The sequence below is a fragment of the Pipistrellus kuhlii genome, unplaced genomic scaffold, assembly GCF_014108245.1.
Source record: "Pipistrellus kuhlii isolate mPipKuh1 unplaced genomic scaffold, mPipKuh1.p scaffold_m20_p_4, whole genome shotgun sequence".
NCBI lineage: Eukaryota > Metazoa > Chordata > Mammalia > Chiroptera > Vespertilionidae > Pipistrellus > Pipistrellus kuhlii.
In genome coordinates, this window is record NW_023425540.1 from 88,411,905 (window position 1) to 88,429,434 (window position 17,530).

Sequence of the window (17,530 nt, forward strand, 5' to 3'; positions counted from 1 at the left end):
ATAAATGGGCTTCAGAGTGAATGTGGCAGTTAAAAAATACCTTCAGCCGAAGCCGGTGTGGCTCAGTGAATAGAGCGTCGGCCTGCAGACTGCAGGGTCCCGGGTTCGATTCCAGTCAAGGGCATGTACCTTGGTTGCGGGCACATCCCCAGGTCGGGGGTATGCAGGAGGCAGCTGATGGATGTTTCTCTCTCATTGATGTTTCTAACTCTCTATCCCTCTCACTTCCTCTCTGTAAAAAATCAATAAAATATATATTTTTAAATACCTTCATTTTTTTGAACCTGCACATTTAGCTGTTGGAATCAGTTGTTTCCTTTTTAAGCTTCAAATATAAAAGTGCTGCAGTCACATCACAATATTCAGTGGCAAAGCCTTATATATTACTGTCATTCCCATTCCTTTTTGTTTAGAATCAGAATTAAGTTGTATTTCAAGTTATCTAAAAAATAAAAAAAATAAAAATTAGCCGGGACAGGTTTGGCTCAGTGGATAGTGCGTCGGCCTGCGGACTGAAAGGTCCCGGGTTCGATTCCGGGCAAGGGCATGTACCTGGTTGCGGGCACATCCCCAGTAGGGGGTGTGCAAGAGGCAGCTGATCGATGATTCTCTCTCATCGATGTTTCTAACTCTCTATCCCTCTCTCTTCCTCTCTGTAAATAAATCAATAAAATATATTTTTAAAAAATTAAAATAAAAAAAAATCTTTGCTGTCAGAAGTCAGGGGAATGACCTCTTTGGAGAGTCAGGAAGTGCGTGGGAAGGGGTCAATGGGAAGGTGCGGTGTGGGGCAATAATGTTCTGTTTCTTGGTCTGGGTGCTCCTAAGATAGTGTGTTCCACTTGGGAAAATTCATCCAACATCACACTTATTCATTTTTCAGGATATGTGTTGTACTTGAATAAAACATTTAAAATATAAAGAGAAATGGAAGAGGAAAAGGACAAAGAAGAAAGTAAAAGCCATAATGATTTTAAGTATCCATAGTATTGAGGGAAAATTCTTCCCCCCCCCCCCCCGACTCTCCAAAGTCACCACCAAAGTAGTCACACTGTAGAGCTTAGTGTGTGTCCACGTGACAGCTTTTTGACTTTGAAAAGGGTCCCCTCACAGAGGAACTTCGAGAACATTCACAAGTGTATCCATGGGGTGGATTTCAAGAAGCATGGCCCTCAGACACTCAAAGAGATCGGGAAATCTGCCGTGAAGGAGATGGGAGCTCCAGAAGTGCACATTGACACCGGTCTCAACAAAGCTGTCTGGGCTAAAGGAACAAGGAATGTCCCATTCCATATCCCATGTGGTTGTCCACAGCACGTAATGAGGATGCAGATTGACCACACAAGTTCTTCTCATTGGTTACCTACATACCTGTCACCACTTCCATAAAGCTGCAAGCAGTTAATGTGGATGAAAACTAACTACTGATTATCAAATAAGGTTACAAAACTGCCCCCCAAAAAGAAAACGTGCCACATGAAAGAAGTCATATACAATGTGTGACACAAAAGGTCACACATTGTATAATTGTTTTATGAAATGTCCAGAATAGGCTAACTTATAGAAATGGAAAATAGATCAGTGATCTCCAGGGGGTGGAGGGCTGAGGGGGTGGAAGGAGTGGAAAGTGACTGCTAATGGGTATGGGGCTTCCTTTTGGGTGATGAAAATATTCAAGAATAAGACAGTGGATAGAGCTCAGTGGATAGAGCATCGGCCTGGGGACTGAAGGGTCCCAGGTCCTATTCTGGTCAGGGGCCCATGCCTGGTTGCAGGCTCCATTCCCAGTAGGGGGCGTACAGCAGGCGACCAATTGATGATTCCCTCTCATTGATGTTTCTGTCTCTCCCTTCCTATCTGAAATTAATTTAAAAATGTTAAAAAATTAAAAAATTAAAAAAAAACCAGTAGTGGTGGTTGCACAGCTTTGTGAACAGACTTTAAAAGAGACTGCCTAGCCCTGACCTGCTTGGCTCAGTGGATAGAGCATCGGCCTATGGACTCAAAGGTACCAGGTTTGATTCTGATCAAGGGCATGGACCTTGGTTGTGGGCACATGTCCAGTAGGGAGTGTACAGAAGGCGGCTGATCGATATTTCTAGCTCTCTATCCTCCCTTCCTCTGTAAAAACTCAATAAATATATATTTAAATAAAAGAGAGACTGCCTACATTTGATGTTATATGAATTATATCTCAATAAATCTGTTATTCTTTTTTTTTTTTCAGAGAGGAAGACAAACAGAGAGACATAGAAACATCAATGATCAGCCGCCCCCTGTACACCCCTCTTTCTGGGGTGGAGCCCACAACCTGGACATGCACCCTGACTGGGTATCATATTGTCACTCAACCACTGAGCCACACCAGCAGGGCAAATCTGTTATCTATAATAATAAAAGTATAATATGCAAATCAACTGAACAGCAGAACCACCGTCTGGAGGACCTTCCAGACGAAGCCGGGGCTGCAAAGGCCTACTCATGCATGAATTTCGTGCATCAGGCCTCTAGTTCTTAAATGTTCGGGGGAAATGTCTAAAAAGCCAGGAGTCAGAGATGTGGGGAAAGGCAAGAATGAAATTAAAAGATTGAGAAACCCTGACCTGTGAGCAAGCTCTAGCCCTCAGGAGTATCAGATGTACTTTTGTGTGGTGGTATTTTTATTATGTTTACAGATCTGTAGTCTCTTAATGGAAGCCTTGGATCCAGATATGCTTCTAAAATCAAATTTTTTTTAGTTTTGGAAAGGTAATATGACGTGCATACACGTGACAGTCGGGCAAGGTTTGGGGATAGCATGGAATTGAAATTTCCTCAGGGAAACACCTTCTTTCACACTGAGTGAGCTACCTGCGGGCTCTACCTCCTCGCTTCCTCACCGTCCAGTACAGAAGCACATGGGGCTATTGGCTCTTGAAATGTGGCTAGCCGAGTCGACGTGTGCCCTGAATATGAACACTCTTCCAGATTTCAAAGACTTCATACAAGAAAAATATTTTAAAAAGAAGGTAGCCCTGGCTGGTTGCTCAGTAGTTAGAGCATCATCCCACAGTTTCAAGGGTTGCAGGTTCGATTTCCAGTCAAGAGCATGTACTTTGGTTGTGGGTTTGCTCCCCACCCTCTGTTGGCGCACATTCGAGAGGCAACCAGTCGATGTGTCTCTCTCACATCAATGTTGTTGTTCTTTTTCTCTCTCTCTCTTTCTTCCTCTCCTCTCTCCTTCCTACTCTCTCTAAAAAAATCAATAGAAAAAATATCCTTGGGTGAGGATTTAAAAAAATCCCTGACATGGAGTTCATCATCGTCCACACAATTCTTTAAAAAAAAAAAGTAAAATTTAATCATTTTTATATTGATTAAGTTGAAAAGGTAATATTTTAGAACCACTGGATTAAATAAATAGGTTGTTAAAATTCATTTCACCTGCTCAGCTTTTTTTTTTTTTTAATGTGGCTACTAAAAAATGTGTAAGTGACCATGTGGCTTGTCTTCGTGGCTTGTATTCTGTTTCTATCAGACAGGTGCCCTTCCAAGGAATCCTGGGTCAGTTTGGGGCAGGTGTACCCTCAGATGAGTTTATTCCAAATGTATTTTTTAAAATGACAGCTTTGCATTTCAGTGTTTGGGGTTTCTGCCCTGTAACGGCAGTTGCTAGATCAAACATATGGCTTGTGGGCCTGGAGTCTCCGGTGAGAGTGAAAGGGTGGGAGCTCCTCTCCCCAGCCTTTGGCCAGTTTGCTCTACACCCAGTCCTGGCCTCACTGATGTGCCCCCAGAGCCCTCTGCCCAGGCCACCCCAGCTGCTGGGTCAGCCCTGCCCAGCCACTTGTCTGCAGCTCTGCATCAGGAGAAGGGGGAGGAGGCAGGAAGAGGGCGTGGGGGCAGGCTGGCCTGGGCTGAAGCACTCCACAAGCCTCAAGCAGAAGCCAGCCATGTCCAGCCTGGGACTCCTGCTCCTGCTCCTGCTTCTGGCAGGGCCGCTGACACCCTCCTCGTTGCCACCGCCGGACACCCCAGAGGGCAAGGCCACCATTGCCAGCCTCATCCTCTCGGCACTGGAGAGAGCCACCTTCTTCTTAGAGAAGAGGCTGCCAGACATCAACCTGGACAGCGTGGTGGGGTTCCGGGTGCTGGAAGGTGGGTGTGCTCTCGTTCCCCTGGACTGGCCGCCAGGAAAACCAGTTCTCAGCCTGTCACCTGCCTGCTCTGTGCCCTGGCTTAGTAACTAGAAAAGAGGACTTGCTTCTTTGGGGTGTCCGGGGGCCCTTCTGTTATCAGATATTTTATTTTATTTTTTTAAATATATTTTATTGATTTTTTACAGAGAGGAAGGGAGAGAGGTAGAGAGCTAGAAATGTCGATGAGAGAGAAACATCGACCAGCTGCCTCTTGCACACCCCCTACCGGGGATGTGCCCCACAACCCAGGTACATGCCCTTGACCGGAATCGAACCTGGGACCCCTCAGTCCGCCCTTGACCGGAATCGAACCTGGGACCCCTCAGTCCGCAGACCGACGCTCTACCACTGAGCCAAACCGGTTTCGGCTGTTATCAGATATTTTAGAAGCAGGGAGGATTCAAAGGCCACAAGAGAAAAGGTTAGAAAAGTATTATTTTCCTGGGAGGAAATGATCCCCTTGACCGTCCCTCCTGATATACCATGAACAAGGTGGGCACAGGGAGTGTGCCTTCTGAAGGGGAATTTATGAGAGGGTGGGCATGGACAAAACCACGGACTCCCCAGTAGGTCCCAGCCCCAGCGCCCCCTACTTCCAGCCAAAGCTACCAGGAGGCTCTGAGAAAAGAGCCAAGTGTTTGTTCAGCTTTGAGAAATATAAGATCCCCGAGGAAGGAACTGGAGACAGGCCAAGGCAAACAGGGAGACACCCCACACACACAATGAGTGGCGGTCAGTCCCTCCCCACAGGCCACTCTACAAGACAGAGCCAACTGGGTGTCAGCCTGGGGCTCTGGCTGGCCCCTCTCCCAGGTCAGCCCTCTGTGTACGTAGTCAGTGCAGCTTTCAGCCCACCAGGTCCCAGCGGGAGGAGGGGCTCTGGGACAAAGATATCTCCTCTCTTTCTGGCCACCACCCTTCTCTCCCACCCCTATGGGGCCATTGCTAGTCAGCCCATAGGACTCCTTTGTGAGAAGGAGAAAAAAAGCAATCCCTTCCTCAAGTCACTTGACTGCCATCTGCTGGAAAATTGTCTTAATACAGACGAGAACCCATAATGGGGACCTGTGTTGTCCTCACGCAGTGTACATCTTGCTCAACTGCACATGGTGGTTCTTCACCCTGCAATCTGAATCCTCCCTCATCTTTCTCTCCTGTACAGACACGCTATCTCCCTAATTCACAGGGATAGCCAAACTTTATTAAGTCCTCGCTTTGCATTATGGACAATGTTAAGTCCTCTCATGCATTAGGTCTGTTAATCCTTATAACTCCCTCCTTCAGGAAGGAAGGACTATCATTATCCCCATTTTACAGATGAAGAAAGCGAAGTGGAGAGAAATTAAATGACTCTCTGGTCACCCAACAAAAAAAGCATTCGAGTCAGGATTTGAATCCAGGCCCACCTCCAGATCTCTCAGCCACCTACAACCTCTGGCTCCACCCCCGTGGCCCAGCTCAGCCCCCACAGAGGCCTAATTCCCAGTAAGCTCAGCAGTCTTTCCCCCTCAGTAGCTGAAGGAGGCAGAGGCTCAGTAAACATTACCTCGTAAGGTCTTTTCCCGGCCCACACGGCTTGTCAGATGGTGGAATGTGCGCTCTCTGTTCCCTCGCAGTGCAGCTGAAAGGTGTTCAGGACGAGTGGGCCCAGGACCCCCGGCTGCGGCCGCAGAGCCTGCGAGTGGGGAATCTGATGCGGGAGCTGGAGCCTCTCCTCCACAGATCCATTTCCTACCTCAAGCTGAGTGACCAGCGGTACCTAAGAGGTAATGGCCCGGGGTGGAGTCCATTTCTTCAGGATCCCAGCCTCTGGGGACATTACTGAGACACCTGGTGTGGCACCTCTGGTACAAAGGGAGGGTTGAGGACGGCTCGTAACTACTGCGTCCTGTCGTCCTGTAGGCCCAGTGCGCCACAGGCTGGCCCTGAGGACTGTCTGTTCATCCTTGACTTCAGATCGAGACACCCTCTCCCACCCACATAGAGGGGGCGGGAAGTAGGGAACATGTCTCCTCTCGTTTGTTCAGCTTGTGCCCAGGCTTGGGGACGAGAGGGGACGGGAGATTGGAATCTAAATGCTAATTCAGCCCTTTGCACAGCAAATATTAGCATCTCGCTATCATCTGTCTTGTGCCCTATAAAGCTAGGAGTTCCTTCTCCTGGCCAGCGTTGAGTTGCCTTACAAAGGGCCGCATCCCATAAGCCTGGCCTGAACTGTTCGAGGGACTATAAAACCAGCCCATCATGCTCCTCTGGCCCTGTCTCCCAGGCCTACAGCACCTGCCAGGCCCCACTGCCCATGACCCCAGCCCAGCCCTGCCCAGCAGCCTGGCCTCCCACTGCGATGGAGATCCTCCACCCTCTCCCAGGCCTGGTCCCTGAGGCCCTGCCAGCTCATGTCACCCTAGAGAAGCCCCTTGGCTGGGTATTTCTGTGACAAGAGCTTTACTTTCCCAACGAATTGAAGGAACCAACTAACCCTTTTTATCTATCTCAAGCTTCCACAGATGCCATGGATTTAGCCAAAGCCAGTCCCAACATTGTTCTAGTTATTTTTATGGTGTTTGTTTGTTTGTTGATTGTTTTTGTTTTGTTTTTTAGAAAAAGAGCCTCTTGAGTGTTTCAAACGCAATGCCCAACCAGCGGGCAAGGCTTAGAGCCTGCGCAGACACCCTGTGGGCAGGGCTGCCCAGGGAGGATCACCCAGGTCCTGGCTCTGAGCCACAGGAGCTGGGGGGCCGTTAAGCACTGCATGGCTCACTGCGCCTGGGGCCCTCCCTCCACCCCCTTCTTTCTGCCAGAGTTCCAGCCAACCATCCAGCCCGGATTCTGGAAGCTCCCACACATCTGGACACACACCAACACCTCCATGGTGTACCCCATGCTGGAGATCCAGGACTCCTTCTCAGAGGAACACAGTGATGCGTGCCTGGTGCACCTGCTGGGAACCGGGTGGGCCCCCTATGCTTGCCCCCTTCCCGAGAACCCAAAAGTTCTCTCTCCCCCACTCCTCCCATCCCACTAGCTCTCCAGGTCCCAGGGGGTTCATACAAAACCAGGAGCAGCCTCCCCAGAACAACCCTGACACCACCCTCTCCCACCCCCAGCACCTGTGAGTTGGCCACACTCTCCACCCACTCTGCCAGCCTGGTACTGCCATGGCCACCGCCACCATTGCAGGCCCACCCTCACCTGCTGACTGGTCTCCCCACACCAGAGGGATCTTGTCACAAACCTCACTTGAAGCTTCCTGTTGTTCTCAGGACAAAGCTCTATCTCCTACACCTTTGCAGGTCCCCAGGCCCCTCTGGTCCATCCTGAGAGGCACCCTCCCATTAGAAGCCTGTCCCTTTGCCAAGAACATGCCTCTATGGGCCTCCTCCCATCCCATCCTCCACACCCCTGTGACTAAGTAACTGCTCACATTTGGGGACCAGCTCCAGAACCTTTCCTGACCCGACTGCATGTGCTGGCCTCCCATGATGGGCTGCCTCTCCTAACACCACGAGAGCCATGGATGCAATATACATTTGTTTCATGGTTCTGTGTCCCCACCAGGCTGTAGGTCTGGAGAGTGGGATCCCAACCTAGTTGAGCCCTCCATTTCGTCCTGCTGAGCCTTGGCCTCAGAGCATCTCCCCAGGGCAGCCCTAGATGCAGGGACCATTGGGCAGAGGGGCAGCAGATGCTTAGGCCTCCATCCTCACCTTCAAAGAGGTGCTTGGGCCAGGCCACACCTACCCCCTTTGCCCCACCTCTTTTATGGGGCAGGCCTGGAGGGGGACTGGACATGCTGGGCCCAGACCCCAGGCTGTCAGAGTTCCCATGAGCAATGAGAAGTTGCAGTCCCAGTGGCTCCTCCAACCAGCATTGTTCCAGGTCACCTCCCTCGGCTACGGACACCAATAAGCCAATCAAAACACAGACACCAGTGTCTTATCCAGCAGCCCCTTGTGCCCAGCTGGGTGCCTGGAACCTACAGGGCTCTGGTAACTAGTGGGGCAATCAGGACCAGGGAAGGCTCCAGGCCTTCGGACTTCCTTTAGGATGCCCTCAGCAGCCTGAAACCACCTCTCCCCAGGACAAACAGCAGCCGGCCCTGCAGGCTCTCAGACTTCTGCAGGACCCTCATGACCAAGCCTGGCTGCTCAGGCTACTGCCTGTCCCACCAGCTGCTCTTCTTCCTCTCGGCCAGAATGGTGAGTGCTGAGTAGGCCTGGCCACGCCCTGAGGGGGTGGAGGCTGATGAAAAGGGTTCATGGCCATTGAGGTCTTGTATGTGACACACTGGGAAAATCAGCAGGTTTTTGGACTGGTTGTTTTGGACACCCGGAAGGAGAAGTGAGAGTAGCCTGCCATCCACCGGCTGTACCAGTGGTCGGCAAAACGGGCTCCCGAGCCACATGCGGCTCCTTGGCCCCTTGAGTGTTCTAACAGCACTTCTTCCAAACAGACTCGCCCAGGCCGAAGTCTGGGCCACGAAGTTTCAATTGCATTGTACAAGCGTGCCCGCAGGTGGTACTTTGTGGAAGAGCCACACTCAAGGGGCCAAAGAGCCGCATGTGGCTTTCGAGCCGCAGTTTGCCGACCACTGAGCTATACAATCTAACCAACCTGGCTGGGGCAGGGCAAGGGGGGCTGTGGATTTGGGATTCCATTGGATAGAGAGCTCTGCATGCTGAACTGGATCGTAGGGCATCAGAAAAAATAAAAGAAGTCAAAGAGAAGCAGCAGAAAGAACTCAGTGAATGCCAACAAATGGAAAAGGACTTAGACTGGAGTGGATAGTTGCTGCCGGGAGCTGAAATCAAGACCAACCCAGCTTCCCCAAACCCCCACCTCACCCCACCCCCGCCACCTCTCCAGCACCCAAGCTCTTCCAAGCCCAAGAGCTCAAACTCTGCTAAATAATAACAGCAATCACTTTAAAACATCTATATTTCTTTATATAGAAAGGTAGGGCTCATTATTTCTATTTTTAAAATGTTATTAACTGCCAAGAGGTTTTATCTGAAAGGGGACTTGCTGGTTTTAGCAGATTCTTTTATTATTTATTTGCAAATCATCACGGACCAGTATTTTTTAAATACACTAAAAAACAGATTACGATGAATATTATTTTGACTTAGATTCAACAGGTAGAAAGTTGCCCTGACATTCTACAGAGGTTTCTAAAGCCAACCTCATCTCCTCTCCCCTCTCAGCAACTGAGGTCCACCCCCTGAGTAGCCCTGAAGCCACCAGCCCAGTCTGGAATCAGAATGTCCTAATAGCTGGTGCCGCCTAGTGCTGGGTATCCTGACTGGCACTTTCTAGTATACACCAAGTGGCCAGATTATTATGATCTGAATGCATAATAATCTGGCCAGTGTATATCCTATATAACAAAAGGCTAATATGCAAATTGACCCTTCGGCCAGGAGTTTGACCAGCAAGCAGGCCGGCCAACCACCCATGTCCCCTCCCCCTGACCAGGCTGACTGGACCCCACCATGCACAAATTCATGCACTGGGCCTCGTGTGTGTGTGTGTGTGTGTGTGTGTGTGTGTGTGTGTGTGTACTGAGTGGTCAGATTATTATGCGTTCAGAAATCATAATAATCTGGCCTCTCAGTGTATATCACCCGCCAGTTGAACGTCCTGTCCCTGCAGCTCCCAGTAGCATTGCCCTTTCCCTGTGAAAGGTGAAGGCTCTGAAAGGTTAACGTGGTGGACCAAGGTCACACAGCTCCTAAGTGGACCTTGACGGAGGCTGGGAGTGTAGGTGGGGAAGAAATTCTGGGAAAAGGGGAAAGACCTGACCCAAAGGTAGCTACTTCAGGACCATCTCAGAACTGCAAGTCTTTTCCCCAAACAGATGGCACACCTGTCACCTGTACACCAACCTCCTTTGTCCCCGCAGAAGGGATGCACGAGGGGGCTGTTCCGCCAGAGCCAGCGCTACATGGACCTGTTCTGTGCCAACATGATGGACATGAACCACAGGGCCGAAGCCATCGGATACCCCTACCCCGTCCAGGACCTCTTCATGGAAAACAGTGGGCATTCCTCTCTGGGGACAGCACAGCAGGGTGTCCCCGGTCACGGGCATACGCACACCGAGTAGGGCTGCCAGGGTTAGCAAACAGAAGTACAGAATGCCCAGGTAAATTTGAACGTCATAAAAATAATGAATAACTTTTAGTACAAGTGTATCCCAAACAATGCATGGGCTGTACTTATACCTAAAATTTTTCATTTGTTGTTTATTGGAAACTCAAATTTAACTGGGCCTCCTGTGTTTTATCTGCCACTGTTTTGACTGCTTCCTGCCCCCCAAGGCTGACCCAGTGACAGAGCTCTGCATGGACGGACTGCCTGGTCAACAGTTAGTCAAAGCCTTAAGAGATGAAGCCGAAAAGAGGGTCCTGGGTGGCCACTTCTTGGCTTGAGTGTCCAGATCCCTCTCCTGATCCTGACTCTAAGCTCACTTTGAATAAGGCCCTAAGTAGGAGGCAGGACCCAGGCCGGGAGCCTCTGCTCCTAATGCAGAAACTCAGGGCTGCCTCCTCCTGGCCACTGTGTTGAGTGCCCACCTCCTGGCACTGCCTGGCCCTGGTGGGAGGAGGGAGATGGCACTGCAGTGGCCTTGGGGAGTGGGAGGAGGTGGACCTGTGGGGGCAGGGCTGCAGAGGGTCCCCTGTGTTTGCTTCCAGTCATGCTCTGTGGAATCGGCGGCTTCTCTGACTTTTACAAGCTTCGGTGGCTGGAGGCCATTCTCAGCTGGCAGAAGCTGCAGGAAGGATGCTTTGGGAGACCTGGTGAGCTGCCCTCCGGCCCTGATTGGGAGCATGTTCTGTGCCAGGTGGGGAAAGGGACACAGTGGTGTTAGGAATACAGGGATCTGCAACACACACACACACACACACACACACACACACAGGAGTGGACATGGCCTTGGAACTTTGGAAGCGAAAACCGTGCAGGACAGGAGGCAGTCGTGTTGAAAGATATTAGCCCCCTGCACCTGCATTAACAAACTCATTCCCTGAGTATTCTCTGAGCACCTATTGTGTGCCAAACACTGTGCTAGGCTCCAGATCAACTAAGGCAATGAGAAAATGAGACAGATTCTACCTAAACAAACCAATAAGTTAAATAATTTCAGTTCTGAGAGGGCTCTGAAGGAGAAACAGGCTGAGAAAGAAAAGAACTTCATGGAAGGTTCTTTAGGCGGAGTGGTCAGGGGAGATGTCTGGGAGGGGTGACATAGAAGCAAAAGGTGGAGGATGCAGTCCCTTTCCATCTATGATATGGTCAGCTGGTCCTCATTGGAATAAGTTGCTTTGCTTCTCTAAGCCTCAATTTCCTGTCTATAAATAAATGGGCATAATTCCTTTCTAAACTGTGAGGAGCAGGTATAATGCATGTGAAACCACCTGACTGGGTACAGAGGAGGCTCCCAATCAATGCTGGTGTCCTACATGAAACTATTATGATGCTCAAAGAGGCACCGCTTTTGAAATAAGAGACTCTGGCCGAAACCAGTTTGGCTCAGTGGTAGAGCGTCGGTCTGCAGTCTGAAAGGTCCCAGGTTCGATTCCGGTCAAGGGCATATACATTGATTGCGGGCACATCCCCAGTAGGGGATGTGCAAGAGGCTCTCTCCCTCTCCCTTCCTCTCTGTAAAATATCAATAAAATATATTTTTTTTAAAAAGAGAGAGTCTGGTTTTGAAACAGAGGAGTTTAGGAAATGAAGATTCTCAGGCCCCCAAACTGATAGATTCAGCAGGTGGATCTGGGGCTGTGGAACCTGCATTTTAAAAATGATTTTTTCCAATTTGTTTTTCAATTGCAGTTGACATACAATATCATATTAGTTTTATGAACCTGCATTTTTTAAAAAATATTTTTTATTTATTTCAGAGAGGAAGGGAGAGGGAGAGCAAGAGATCGAAACATCAATAATGAGAGAGAGAATCTTTGATAGGCTGCCTCCTGCATGCCCCCGATGATGGGGATCAAGCCCACAACCCAAGCATGTGCCCTGACTGAGAATTGAACTGTGACCTCCAGGTTCATAGATGAATGCTCAACCACTGAACCTGCATTTTTAAGGCACTCCTCTGGCCATTCAGATGTGGGTGATTGGGGACCACAATTGGAGAAATACCAGTAGATGACAAATTTAGGCCATGCAGAATGGTCTGCAGACAGGTGCTCCGGGGAACTTCCGGAAGAGCTTCCAGATCCAAGAGGTTGTAAGGGGAGGCTGTTCAGCAAGTAATGTTTTAAAACCCATCTTGAGAAGTTCATCTTTCACTCTTCTCCCAGATACTGAAGATGCGGGATTCTCCAACGCCATCCAACACCAACAGCATGCTCCGAGGAGAGTAAAGAGGCGAGAAAAGCTCTTTGCAGGTAATAAGAGTACCAAAGGGACCTTCTTGGTATGAAACGGGGATGTCCAGAAAGGAGAACACATAGGGCCCTCTGTGGAAGGCAGGCCCAGCACCCCTGAAGGGGCTGATAAAAGGGCACTGTGTTCGGGTGGAGAGGGGTGAGGCTAGGAGTCCCTGCCCCCATCCCCTGGGAACATGGTGACTCCAGAGATACCGTCTCAGTGAAAGGAGCAGAAAAGCAAAGCTTCCGGGTAATACTGAAAACTCCGGAGTTAAACCCTCTCCACCAAAGTCTAACCTGGAGAACAGAATCCACATGTGAACTTCCCCAAGAGGGAATCAAATGTAGGGAACCTTCCTGCTGTTGGTAGGCAAGGCAGCCTGGGAAGTGTAGTGTGAAGAGGTCAGTGCACTGGGATTTGGAGAATGAAAGGTAGGGAGGGAACCTGGGAGCCAACACACGAGTAACCAGCACAATCCCAGGGGCCACATGTCCTGGCGTCCCCAGCTTACACCAGTTTTTCTGGTGCCAATTTGAATAGTGGCCCTTTTCCTCCCTAAAGTGTCCTGGTTGACATGGGAAGTTATGTGGTTAGCTCACCCATTCAGGGAGACTGAGAATAGGATATAACTATATTGGAAAGAAAAGGAAGGCAAACTATAACATGGAATAAAGGGGCGGGCGGAGAGAGGTAGAGAGGGAGGGAGAAAGAATAAAGACAGAACTTGATCTCAATCTTTTTATTTATTTTTTAAATATATTTTTATTGATTTCAGAGAGGGAGAGAGGAGAGACAGAAACATCAATGATCCCTAACCGGTTTGGCTGAGTGGATAGAGCGTCAGCCTGCGGACTGAAGGGTCCCAGGTTCGATTCAAGTCAAGGGCATGTAACCTGGTTGCAGGCGCATCCCCAGTAGTGGGTGTGCAGGACGCAGCTGGCCGATGTTTCTCTCTCATCGATTTTTCTAGCTCTCTATCCCTCTCCTTTCCTCTCTATAAAAAAAAAAAAGAAAGAAAGAAAGAAAGGGAAAGAAAAGAAAGAGAAAGAGAGAGAGAGAGAGAGAGAGAGAGAGAGAGAGAGAGAGAGAGAGAAAGAAAGAAAGAAAAAAAGAAAGAAAGAAAGAAAGAAAGAAAGAAAGAAAGAAAGAAAGAAAGAGAGAAAGAAAGAAAAGAGAAGTGGAGAAACATCAATGATGCGAGGGGATCATTGATTGGCTGCCTCCTGCATGCCCCACACTGGGGATCGAGCCCACAACCTGGGCATGTACCCTGATCGAAATTGAACTGTAACCTCCTGGTTCATAGGTTGATGCTCAACCACTGAGCCACGCTGGCCGGGCTAAATCTTTTTGTTAATAAAAAAAAATAAGTAAACTGCAAGGCAAAACCAGGAAGGAAGGGGAGTAGCCAGCTCAGAGTAGATGTCCAACATACGCTGGGGGATGATTTCAGTAACTAAGCGTGTCACCATCAGCCCCACTACGGCCTCATCACCTACCTGCAGGTAGACAAGAGCGGGGAGTGTCATCACACATCAATGGGTCCGTTTTATAGCTGCCCCAGGGGTTGTACAGGGCAAGGAATTCTCTCAGGAGACTGACTCCTTGAGGCCCCTCCCTGGCTGCTTCCTAAACACTGAGAGCTGGGGCGGGAGCTGGAGAAACGCAGAAGCCCTAGCCCTAACTTGTGCCCCTGATGGCTGACCAACAGCCTAGAAAACACCCAGGAGGGAGTGACATGCTCCTTCCTTCATTTATGACGCACAAACGTGGAGGTTAGGAGCTGTCTGGGTTTGAATCCACTTCTGCCTTTATTCACTGTGGGGATCACTCTACCTCTCTGAGCCTCAATTTCCTCTATAAAATTGGGACCAAACAGTGTGTCCTTCATATAACTGTTGGAGTTAATATCAGATCCTTGTGCAAAGCACTCCTCATGGAATTTGGTGTACGGTAGGCCACAGATAAGTGTGGAATTCCAGGGTGACTCATTAGGTTCCTTGAAATCTTCATTCTCCTTCCCTCCAAGGGGTCTGGCTGGGGTTCTTCTCTTCTCCAAGTTTGTGGGAGGAGAGTAGAGTCTTCGCTTCTCTCACCTTCCCAGAAACTAAAGGTGACCAGCCCACTTTGAGTTCATTTCAGAGAACTAAAGAACATCTAAGGAGTTCCTGCTTCAGGCAGGTATCATATGGGACCCACAGGCCCGAGGTGGCAATGAGGAAGGCTGTCAGGGTCAAGAAATAAACTGTGGGATTGCCAGGGCTGGGAGCTCAGCTCTGCTACCTGCGCCTCAGTTTTCCCAACTGTAAAATGGGGCAATGGGGTGCTAAATGTTTCAGAAGGCCTTAGAGCAAGGGGAACAGGAAGGAGCTGGACAAGGGTGCCTGTGGCCTCAGGTCCGACCCCATGGGAGGGGGCTCGAGCTGGAATTGCATGGCAGAGTCACACCCCAAGACATGGGCCTGGCTTTTGAGCCCCTATATTACTAAGTCATTGGGACGTATAACCTCCCAGATGGCTGAAGACATTTGTCTGGAGGAGGAAGCCATTAGCAGCCAATACACACACAGCAGCAGGTGGATGGGTGCCCAACCCAGCTGCGGGCCCCAGGCTGGCTGGGGGAGTATCTGCAAAGCACTCTGATGGGACTGTGGCCCCACCCAGCACTCATGGCGGGACTCTGTCTCTCTCTCCAGATGGCTGCTCCTCCCACAACACAGCCATGGCCGTGGCAGCCCTGGGTGGCTTTCTCTATGCCCTGGCACAGTACCCTGCAGCAAATGGAGAGCCGTGGCAAGCCACACTGGCACCACCAATGGCCCCTGTCTCTGACTCCGGTGGCTCCGTACCTGTGGTCCCCAGATGAAGCCCACGCCTTTCATCCTTCCTTCCTGAAGTCCTGGGCCACACCCTGAGAAACAGCTGAGAGCAAAGCACCTCAGCTTTGTCCCCTCAGGGCGCAGGACCAGGGGAGGGGGTCGGGGGGATCCAGGTGTGGCAGCAGGTGAATAAACTCAGAGCGCAGCTGAGTGGGAGTTGAGCCTTGTTTCTCAGCCTCTTGGACAACATCTTGGACCGTGTTCTGAATCTTCAGCCCACTCAACACAAATACTAGAGACCTATAAACTCGAGTCTTAAAGCAATTTGATCAGGTGTCAACGGCTGCGTCTCCCCCACTCGGAGACATAAGGGTCTTAAGAAATAGGTTAAGTCGTGGCCTAGAACTCAGAGAGGAGCATGAAAGGCAGCACATAAAATCTCTACATCCTGTGCAGAGATCTCTGCGACCTCAGGTCACATCCTGTCACAGTCACGTGATTTTACCAAAGGCTGTGCTGCCTGATGGGAACCGCGTATTCTGTGCCCTGGCTGCCTGAGTGCAAGGCCCAGTGGCCACTCGTTAGCACAGGGTCCCTGGGCTGGGTCATTTAGTGTCTCTGTGACTCTATGTCCTCACCAGTTGGGATAATTTGTGCACCTACCTCAGTTCTGGCCCCACTGCTGTGAGAGTTAGGTTTGCAGAGAGCTGAGGATGGTGACTGTGACACAGTAAGTGCCAGGTAAGTATTACCTGCTACCACAACAGTGGAGATGTCAGGTCATGTGGGGACTTGTCCCCAAGCCATGGAAGGAACAGCTGACTGGCCAACATTTCTCTTATCCCAGCAGGAGGCTCTGACCCCCATGCTCTGCCTCCCTGTGAGCAGAGCCACACGTCAGCTGGGGCTCTGACAATAATCGAATGTTTGAGGAAAGACCTTCCAGAGCCTTATTATGGGGCCAGGCCCTGTCTGTGGTGCCGATTTCAAGCTGGCATCAGATGGGTAGAAAAACCAGCTAAAAACCGTATCCTTGGGCTGGAAGGCTCTGAGTCCATCGTCTTACTTTGCTTCACAGTGGGAAATCGTAGCCCTGGCTGATGTGTAGCTAGATGAGTGTCCTCCCAGGCACCAGAATGTCACTGGTTCAATTCCCAGTCAGGGCACATGCCTTGGTTGCAGGCTCAATCAATGTTTCTCTCTCACATCGATCTCTCTCTCTCTCCCTAAAAAATAGACAAAGTGGTGATTACTGCTGATCATCCTTAAGTGACAATTTAGTCATATTTGATGATCTGAATTAAAATACCTGGAGAGGGAGTGGAGTTCTTCTACATCTTTCCTTTAGGAGTTAGCCTCCTCTGTCGATGCCTCTTTGCTGCAGTCCCTGGAAACTTTCCCGAAATTGCTCGGAAGTTGTGCGTCAGGTCCTCACAAGTCAGGCACACAGCCAGATTGGGGAGAGGCGTGCCTCCCTCCCCGTTCTTCCTGAAGTGGATGGATTAAAGGTACGAGCTCATGCTTCAGAACCAGCTGCCTCATCACAGCCTACCCCTCTGTGCCTCCATTTCCTTTTCTGTATAAAGACAATTTAATAATACCCACCTACTAGGATCCATGAGGCATCCAATAAAATGGTGCAGGTTAAGCCCCCTGCACAGAGCCTAGAGTTTAGATGAGCTCAAGTAGCTGTTGGCTGAGTTTTCTTATAAAGCCAGCATCCACAGCACCTCTGGGTTTTCATCAGTCACCAATTAGACCTAGCAAATGATGTCATCCCTATCCATTTGTTCAATAAATACTGATGGAGAGCCTGCTGTGTGCCAAGCTGTGCTCTGGGGCATGGGGAATGCAGCTGAGAACACAATGACCCTGTTCCCATCCATTTACTCAAGAAATATTGTGAAGTGCCTACTGTGTGCCAGGCATGTGCTAAGTGCATTGGGGGGTGGGGGGGAAGCAGTGCTCTCTGCCCTCATAGATGTGACAGCCAAGGTGGGAGAGAGACATTAGAAAAGAGTTTCAATCAGGCAGGTGGAGCTTTTAGTAGGGAAAGACTGGGTGCACAGCTTAAACATTTTATTCTGTCCTTCAATTCATAATCACATACCAGTGCATTGATGCTGTTCATGTTCTAGGTAAGTGGAG

General features: G+C 49.8%; 1 protein-coding gene across 1 annotated transcript; it reads left to right on the forward strand.

Moving 5' to 3' along the window:
- Positions 1-3,875: 3,875 nt before the first annotated feature.
- CUNH16orf89 (chromosome unknown C16orf89 homolog) lies at positions 3,876-15,592 on the forward strand. The gene is made up of 8 exons (XM_036410702.2): positions 3,876-4,137; positions 5,795-5,944; positions 6,980-7,130; positions 8,260-8,377; positions 10,081-10,216; positions 10,874-10,978; positions 12,494-12,580; positions 15,260-15,592. Exons 1-8 carry the CDS (start codon positions 3,933-3,935, stop codon positions 15,427-15,429), a joined length of 1,122 nt encoding a protein of 373 aa, XP_036266595.1. The 5' UTR covers positions 3,876-3,932; the 3' UTR covers positions 15,430-15,592.
- The last annotated feature ends 1,938 nt before the right edge of the window (positions 15,593-17,530 follow it).